The sequence below is a fragment of the Parasteatoda tepidariorum genome, unplaced genomic scaffold (assembly GCF_043381705.1).
Source record: "Parasteatoda tepidariorum isolate YZ-2023 unplaced genomic scaffold, CAS_Ptep_4.0 HiC_scaffold_1922, whole genome shotgun sequence".
NCBI lineage: Eukaryota > Metazoa > Arthropoda > Arachnida > Araneae > Theridiidae > Parasteatoda > Parasteatoda tepidariorum.
Window position 1 is genome coordinate 1 of NW_027261493.1, and position 9707 is coordinate 9707.

At 31.9% G+C, this 9707-nt stretch overlaps 1 protein-coding gene across 1 annotated transcript; it reads right to left on the minus strand.

Moving 5' to 3' along the window:
• Positions 1 to 1734: 1734 nt before the first annotated feature.
• Positions 1735 to 8612, minus strand: LOC122273001 (choline/ethanolamine transporter FLVCR2-like; the record flags this gene model as incomplete). The annotated part of the gene is made up of 5 exons (XM_043057047.2): positions 8492 to 8612; positions 5997 to 6100; positions 5801 to 5911; positions 3696 to 3801; positions 1735 to 1846 (listed from the first exon to the last, which is right to left on the minus strand). Coding segments are annotated over exons 1-5 (475 nt in total), but the record flags the coding sequence as incomplete, so codon positions are not given.
• Positions 8613 to 9707: the final 1095 nt, after the last annotated feature.

A 9707-nucleotide genomic window follows, 5' to 3' on the forward strand; every position in this document is an offset into this window, starting at 1 on the left:
ACTTCGATGATCTGCTGGGAACCGTGTCCTAACGATCAGTCCACTGCGGGACATTTTGTCAGGATGACCAATCTCTTTATTAAATATCTGTTTCCCAAATTTGATTGTGAATAAACTCATTTTGTTACACAGCTCTTCCCTTATTTGAATCAATGCCGTGTATATATCGACAAGTATCATTTTATTATCTTTATAACTCTTACTTAATTAAAATTAAATTATTAATATAAACTATATAATTACAATTAACTAGTCATACCTGCCTGAAAGTAAATTTGAAATACTTCTGAACAGTTAAATCTTTATACACACAATCAAACATTTCAAAAACCCAATCCTTATATTTTATGATTCATTATTTAGCCTACATATTTGACTTTTTAAAAATGTTTCTATAGTACTCTCAAGAAAATATTGCAACGTTTGTTTGAAAACTTTTATTTTGGTTATAATTGTGAATTTTTTAAGACATTTTCATTGATTATACAAAATTGATTGTACTAATTAATATTTTATTGATTATACCAGATTAAATCATCAGAAGAAAAATATTTATGATAATTTAAATTACGCCATGAAGTCTTTTTAGTAGATCCCTGCTGTATCACACTCTCCAAAGTTTCGAAAACTGGAGAATGTACGTAACTGAGGAACTTCTTAAAGGGGAATAGGTTTCAACAATTAATTTTTATAGAGATTCGTCTAATCTTTACTTATTAATATATTAAATTCAACTCTAATGCAGAGATAGCACCAAAATATTTATTACAATTGGATGTTTCAGAAACATGAATGAAAAACTTCAGCAGTAGTTACAGAGCTTTCAAATTAAAAAAAGTTTGAGACTTAGCTGCATTACAAACGTTTTATTTATTAATTTTTTGTTATATGGATTTTCGCGGAGGAAATGTATTATAAAAAGAAAAATTGCTAATTACTTCTGCTATTGAGAATACACAGACGAGAGTGAACTACTACACACTGAAATATATAGGAGATGTGGCTTGAAAATTGTAGGTGGCTGAGCGGTAGCGCTTCGCGCTGTCGTGCCACAGGTCCCTGGTTCGATCCTCGGGCCGGGCAAGGTTGACTCAGCCTTTCATCCCTTCAGTGGGTCGATAAATGATTTCCAAGCATGCTTGGGGACTAAACACTGGGGGTTCCGTGTTCGGCTGACCACCTGACCGGAACATCTGCTCCTGCACCCCAGAGCCCAAGGTCAAGAAAACTGAGATGGGCACAGTAGGCCTTGGCCCTCTATGGGCTGTCGCGCAGCTGAGTGTGTGAGTGTGTGTGTGTGGCTTGAAAATTGTAAAGTAAATATTCCTGCAACAGCCTGTTGTGGTTCATAGAGGTTAAGACAGCGTTTTTTTTTTTTCTTTTTTAACCTACTTCTAAAATTATATTATTCATAATTCTTTTTTTCTAATATTTTCACTTTGATGGTTTGATGGTAACATGGATTTCTTCTACAAGTAGAAATTAAATGTAAAAAATAAGAGAAAAAATACTGTTAACTTCGTAAGTTAAACCTGTATAGTGTTTATAACCTCTATAGACATTTAATATCTAATGATGCCAGCAACAAAGGCTGCATAATACAACTTATACTAATAGACAGAAACTAAATAGGAAAAACAAATCCATTTGGTTTTCTTGTAAAACTATTTTACACATGTTTTTTTAAGAAATTTTTACTTCAAAATACGTAAATAAATAAAAAAAATACTTTACCTATTATAATTAATCCTAAAAGTAAGCTACTAGTGAATAAAATATTCGAATAGAAGTCATTATAATTCTGTAGCAACGAAGAGGCAGCGTGAGTGAAAAGTATGCTGAAAATCTATAATGAAACAATGAATTATTTGAAATTAATATCTGCTGTTAATTAGTATAAATATTAATTAAAATAAACTATAAAGGATATTAAACTATAAAAAAGTAGGACAATTAAGAAAGTAAGTAAGGTTAAACAAGATTAAGGAAAAAAAATGCACAAAGCGAGCTTATAACTCGAAGCTATCTGAAAAAGAAGCTACGACAGCAGTTTCGGAGGATGTCGAGTGATAGCGTGCAGAAAAAAGAACCACCAAGCTTTTAAAAATAATTTCGAAATTACTTTAGTTTTCTCTACATAATGATATTGAAAGCTAACAAGTGACAAGTTTTTTCTGCCGATTTCATTACAAATTCGGCCTTATATGCGTAATGGAAATTTATTGATGGAAAAAGTTGATGTATTTATCATTAGTTGAAGAAGAAGCTGATTGATTCATTTTCTATTTCTTACAATGATACAGGATATCAATTACATATTAAAACAGCTTTATGAAGAATTAAATATAAATAATAAAAATGTTTTATATTAGTAAATATGGGGCTCCAAAGTAAAGAAGAATCTTCATTTTTATGAGGAGTGCACAAAATAAAAAAACGGACCCCCCAGAATAACTTTTGATCTAATGATTGGATATTCTCGTTTTAAGACTCAATCTTAATGGTTCAAAGGAGTGACCTCAAATATGCTATTATATAACTGCAGACGATATTTTAAATTACGAAATTAGACACAAAAACGTACTTTTTTGGACATACCTTTTTTTGAACTGATTCGGATCTTTGACCCCCTAACGTAAGGGGTAATCGTAATCTGGGAAGAATGCTCCCAATAGTTAGGTTAGGAGAGTGGTCCAAATTTTATACCCCTTAACGTTAACTTTTTGTGAATTTCGTGATATCACGAGAAACAAGGCTCATTGAAAAAGGTTAACACGCAATTTTAAAACTCATTTATTCAAAGAAAATTCCATGCAAAATATAACTACGAGAAAATATTTATTATTTTTTTATTATTTTATTTGATAACAGTCGAAATTTTGTTTGGATTGTAAGGTATACAATTTTTTTATAATTTTAAAAATAGCAATATTGAATGGAAAAATACAAAATTTGTGCGAAATTGGTTAAATTGTTCCTGAGAAATCGAATTTTGAAAAAGTCACATTTTTTTCATTTGATTTCTCGTGAACTATTTGACCAATTTCACTCTAATTTTATACTTTGCCATTTGAAATTGTATTTTTTAAAATGATAGAAGAGTTGTACACTTACAATTCAAAAAATTTTCATATGCAATTAAAAAAAATAATTAAAAAAATAATGAATGTTTATTGAAAGTTATATTTTGTATTGAATTTTCTACAAGTTTTATAATTGTTTCCAAACATTTTTCTATTCGCTTAAAGAGTTTTGAGATATGGTGAAATACACAAAAAGTAAAATTAACATTAAGGGGCTCAAACTTTCCACTCTCTTGACCAAACTATTAGGACCATACTTCCCAGATTGTGGCTACCAGAAAGTACGTTTTTGTGTCTGATTTCGTAATTTAAATTATCGTTTGAACTAACTAATTGCATATTTTAATCCCCCCGCGAACCTTTAAAGTGGATATATATTTCATAAGTTAATAATGTAGTTTTTAAGTGTTCGAAAATACATTTTACATATTTCAACATGGCAATAAGGATAGTACGTCCTCCTATTATTTCAATATCTTCTAAAGCTAGTGTTCTAAATTCACAAAAAGTAACTTAGAACCTTCTAAACTCTTTTATTGAAAAGTTAAAATTTAGTTCTGAAGAGAAAATGTCTAATTTAAAGTAATAAAAATTTATGGCAAATAGAATTACTTGTGTTGATGTATTTAGCAAGCTTCCTGACATGGCTTCAGGCTCTGGATAGGTTATTTCAGCACCAAAATCAAATCCTGCTGGCAAATACCCAGTCATGAACAAACTGAAAGATTAAAGAAAGTATAAGATTTATAATATATTTTATTGAAATAGTAAATTTTTCAGAAAATTTTTTACTGAGTATTTTCTTTTTGTTCAAATCAGCATTTTAACTTATATGTAAAAATTTTGGTAATCTGTCTAATACTGAACATACATTAGCTAGGTCATTAGAGTCCTCTAAATCTGAGTATGTTGATCACATTGTAAGTAAGTTGCTTTTCTGGTATAGCATACCTTACCGAGTAGTTTTAAGCATTAATTACGTATTTGAAGAGCTGGACTTTTCCTTTCTCGGTTCCACAAGACACACGTTCGGCTTAGGGACTAGGTTATCACCCGTGCGCGTAATAAAAACACAAAATTACAATATAGAACTCAAGATATAACAAAAGGCCAGCAATAAACACAAAGAACAGTTTAAAACAAATCACTCGAAATTCTAAAAAATAGCAAATAACAATAAATGGTATTAGGGTAAAAATAATTTTAAAAAAAACGTTTAAAGGAAGAAGTTTGCTATGTGATTATTATAACCGAGTAAACAATCATTAAAAAAAGTTCATAAAAGAACCTGAAGTTAAAATTGAAGTAAGTAAATAAATAAATAAAAACTATAAAAGTGTCGAAATTTAAGTCCTAGTGTGAGTAGGATAGACTTCATCATCGAGTTTTAGTTCAATTTCCGGTGTTTCTTTGATGATAGTTATAATAATTTATTTTAAGTTTCGGTGCTAATCCATTGTTTTCTTTTGTAGTAATGCATTATTTTTCGAAAGAGTATGATGGAAAATATATACTTGAACCAGGTTTTTAAAAGTATATAGTTCAATTAATATAAAGTTTCTCATAATTTCCTTAATTTATGTCCTTACAATCTTTGTTCAAAGCGTTTTAAAAATAAAACATAAGAGAGTAGTAAATTTATCAAATTTTAATATTTACTAGATGTTTCGGAAATTTGACATGCTTTTTACTAGAAAAGTCAAGTTCAAACATCAAAACTGGTTTGATTGTATGAGAAATCTAAAATCTGCTTCTAATAATCGCTTATTTTCTTCTCCAACAATAAAACGGGCTTTGATACTGCGGTGCTTGCCACTCTCACCAGTCTTACTGCCAGCTTGGCGATTTAAGATCTTCAGGTAAAAGCAATCCTGTGATCCTTGTGATATATATTCTCCTTTAGAGGATGAACTGCCACTTCGCAAAGACCTAAACATTACCTCATTCGAAGAACACATAGTTCTATTGTGTGCTTCCTTCGTCAAAGACGCAATAAGCTGCACAACCCGCAACTACAACCAAATCTTCGACTTTGAGCTTATCAGCGATAACATTAACTACAGTCCGGCAACTGTGTTTTTTCTCTCTGACGGCGTTTTATCAAAACGTTTTACCTCTTAATTTGTAAATATTTTCTTTTCTATTCAATCAAGGCTCCTGTCTGTGCACCATTGAAGCCCGCAAGGACGGAGGCGAGGCAGGCAGGAGCTGAGATTATTTTTCTCTGTAAATATTTTGCACATATTCTTGTATATATCTTTTCTTACTGTTTATTTTAATCTTGCATTGCCCATCTTTATTATTACCCCACTGATATGTGCCTCGGCTATTTTAATATTTCTCCACTCAGATGAATGAGCTAAGGCCCCTGACGGGGCCGAAACTTAGATAACCTCATATAGGCATAGGAACTGCCACTTACCTTTTCAACCACTTCCCAAGCTAGCTTGGTCGCAGGACGACAGATAATGTTTAATTTTGCTTATGTTATATTAATGTTATGCTTGTGAAATAAAATGTTCTGAGAGAAATCAGCATTTAGTACTCTCTTCAATACTTTAAATCCAGCATTGCTTGGTAAAAAATAGCCAGATTTTGATACAGTATTTCTTCCATGCTGTGCAAGCAATACGGTAAGCTTTTTGACTTGATTGTTTGCATAGCTTCGAATATATATTGAGTAAAAAAAATCTTCAAATTAAAAAACAAATACTTACCCGAGAAATGATAAGAATACATATTGTATCCAAATATGTTCAAGTTTAATTAAGAAAGTGTAACCCAGCATGAGAAGGAAGCTTACGGTAAATACCAACACAGAAATTTCTCTGAAAAACATGAAATATTTTTAAAAAATATTATGCTTATGACATTTTTAATGAAATGTTAATATTGAATAAAAATCAGGCTCACTTGTATTTGTGGGTTCTGTCAAGAAATATCCCTAGCAGCACTGATCCTATCATTCCCGCAAAAACCATAATTGCACCCATCCGCCCAGCATCCACTTCATCACCCTATGGTTAAAGAAAAAATCAATTTTGACTCATTTCAGTTTTTACAAGAATATAAAATATGCAATGAGTACACCTGTATAACTCCTGTTTAATAATTGGCCGCTTATTGGAGATAATGGGCCGCTCGAGTCTGAAAGGCTCGTTGCACAATTGATACCATTGGCCATGAAAGGAGAATTGCTCAATCACGTATATGTGATCTGTAATGTATCTACCATTACAATGATTCAATTCACTAGTATATAAGACAAGTTAACTCAATTCTATCAGGTACTTTTAGATAGATGACGGTTGACATTGTCGGTAGCCTAGCCCTAAATTGGTTACTTTCGGGCGTGGTCTGAACACGCCTACCTCAACAGAAACGCCCACTTCGATATGAACACGCTTATTTTGGATGTAAACAGTTGACTTGCTATTTCTGATTGCGACATTATTCCCCTCACGCTGTTGCTACTCATTCTCGATCACACGCAACGGGGACCTGTACACTCTCAACTTCTAATAATAACATAGGATAACACCACGCACACAACCGTGATCTTAATACAGCTCTCGCCAACAGCCCCCAAAGTTCGGTGATCTTAATACAGTTTTCCCGGCGTGTCACAAAACAGTAATGAATCAACTAGTTATTTCCATTCATCGAATTCTATCCCAGATAAAATTCTGGTGGGGGACTATAGTAGCGTAGTTACCACTAAAATTATTCAATTCCAATTCATTAGTACATAAACACATGTTAACTCGGTTCTACAAGGAAGTACCTTTTGATATATGACCATTGACATTGTCGGTTGCATAGCCCTACAAATTACAGTCCTGAAGGAGTTAAAGGGCATGAAATACAAATAATTAATATCTTACACTCATTGAATTAAATTTAAGAAATTTTCATGGAATTGAATTTAAGAAATTTCTTTTTTGATGTTTTTTCATAAATTTCTAAAACTACTTAACTTTAAAAATCGAATACAGTTTTACATTAATGAAAATCAAAAAGTTCGTGATCATTAGAATTTCATTAGAAATTTTTTGATGTTTATAACAGGGTTATATTAGGTGTAATGAAAGCCAATAACATATTTTGGAAGTTATTTTAGCTTCCATTTTGATTTCATTTTATTTGCTAGTATCACATAAAAATTAAACTAATAGGCCACTAGTTAGGACTTCGGATTAATCCTTGTTTATAATCTAGGGCGCAAAAGTTCATTTCTTTCCCGAAGTTTTGATTAGAGATCAGATTATGCTAATAATCACCCGGTGTCCGTACCACGCTCCCCAACTTCCTTGGACTGCGAATATTTCAGGCTGATAAACTACAAATAAAATTAAATTTTAATTTTACTCTGTTTCGTAGAGTATACACTACATTTACCAACATGCCTTTGAGCAACTGTTAATCTTTCAAATAATTCTCAGTCTGTACTCCCAATTGAAAAATTATTATTTAAAAGTATTCAAATAATTTATAAACATATTATATAAAGTTGAATTCGAAACCACCACTAATTATAGGCAGAAGATGAAAATACTATTTCTTAAAATAATTTTTATTAAATAATCATTCGAAGTGCTTCAATTGAATGACAGATGTAATTTGAAATTCTAAAACAAGATAGCATTAAAACTTGCTGAATTCTCATTTAAACTTTCAATTTCATGTTATTAGCATATACTGGATTTGAAGAATAATAATTAATAAAAAATAATTGCGATTTTTTAAAAAATCTATAACTTAAATTTAAAAAAAAAATTTCAAAAATAAAAAGCCTTTAGTAATGGTAAAAGGAAAAACTATGATATTTTCCTCTAAACATAAAATGTTTAAGCAATACGCAAACAAAATGTCGAGCTTCTGAAAATAAACGTCAATTGAAAAACGTGTTCGCACATTTTCTGGTCGGTAGGAAAGGATTGACTTCATAAAAACTCTGGTTTCAAGATTAATATTACAGAAGATAATAAAGCTTATACGTTTCGCATTCCTCAAAAAGAAAATAACATCGAATTGTATTTATGGTTTAGTGACACAAGTGGTAGAATAAACTTCGATTCTACAAACGTAAACGATATTAAATATTGCGAGTATCGAAAACTGTGTCATAAAATGTCTATAAGAAAAAAGGGGGATAATGTTAGTGGAGTGCCTCTGAATCGAAAGAGTTATATTTATCTTATCTGAACAAATCTCTCTAGAAGATTCTATAGCATTGGAGCATTAGCTTATTAAACCATTTTGAAATGTTATTTTGTAAATAATTACTGTAGGAAAATTTAAAATACCTCAATTTTGAATTTAAGTACAAAATGTGCTCCAAAAATATCTTTAATGTTGTTTTTTAATTTTAAAAAAAATATTTATTCAAAATCAGCATGGACACTTACCGGGAAATGAATCAGGACCATCTCATTCAGAATAGTTGACATTGCAAAGTAAGCTCCTGTAATAAGACCTAAAACACATACAAAAATATTTAACTTTAATACAACCGCTAAGGAATAATTGATTCTTTAATGTTATCAATCATTTTTTTCTTATTTCTAATGGTACGGAAAATACAAAGCACATAAGACCAAAATTACAAACTAATGACAAAGGAAACTAATTGTAAAAGTGACCCAAATAGTTGCATTAAAACTTCTTTTTTTTTCTTGAAATGTGAATAATTGTATATACACTGCTGGACAATTGCTAAGGTCGGATCACAAATTGCAATGTAGCATAACATTAAGCGAGACATGAGGCCTAGTAGGATAAAATATAGTTGCCACACTGTTCAGACATTAGAATAAAGAATAATCATTGTTCTGGAAAGTACAAAAGCTATGAAACATCTGAAAGAAAAAAAATGTTCATTTGATGCTGCTTACGGAAAAATGGAACAATGCATCTAAATGTCAGCAGGCAGCCTGAAGAAAGGTATCAGTTCGGGATATGTCTACCGTGGAGTGTGATACAACATTCTACTCGTCGTATCATACTTTGCACAACATTATCCAGCAGCTGTTGAGGCAATTTATCCCATTCCTCTGTCAGTGCCCGGATGAGGGTGTTCTTGTTTGTTGGGGGATAGTTTCGACCAACAATTTGCCTCCCCAAAGCATCCCATCCATTTTTCGGGAGATCTGCTTTCCTGTGGCAGCAAGAAACTGATTTGCCACCTGCTGAGATGTGGTGCGCCTGTTCCTTTTTGCTGATAGGACAATATATATCTATCTTCTGAAGGCGTCGTACTTCTAACACGACCTCCCCCGTGCCGCCTGCTACACATTCCACTAGTTTTAAATGATTTCCACAGCCGTGAAGCAACGCTGTGAGCGATGTCGAACTCCCTGGCAACATCTGTTATTTTTCGCCCTTCTTCGATCTTTCCAATAATTCGGTCATGCTTAAAATCATCTAAGTGATATCGGGAAGACATGCCGAAAATTTCAAGTTCGTCAATTAATTTTTTCCTGTAAAACTTTGGCTTGAAGCAAGAACTCTCCACACGTGTCAAAACCTTTAAAGCTCTTATCAGCGCTATCACGTGATTAACGATTGTGGGAAAAAAATTTGCATACGCATACCTCTTCTTACTATATCCCGCACTTATTATAA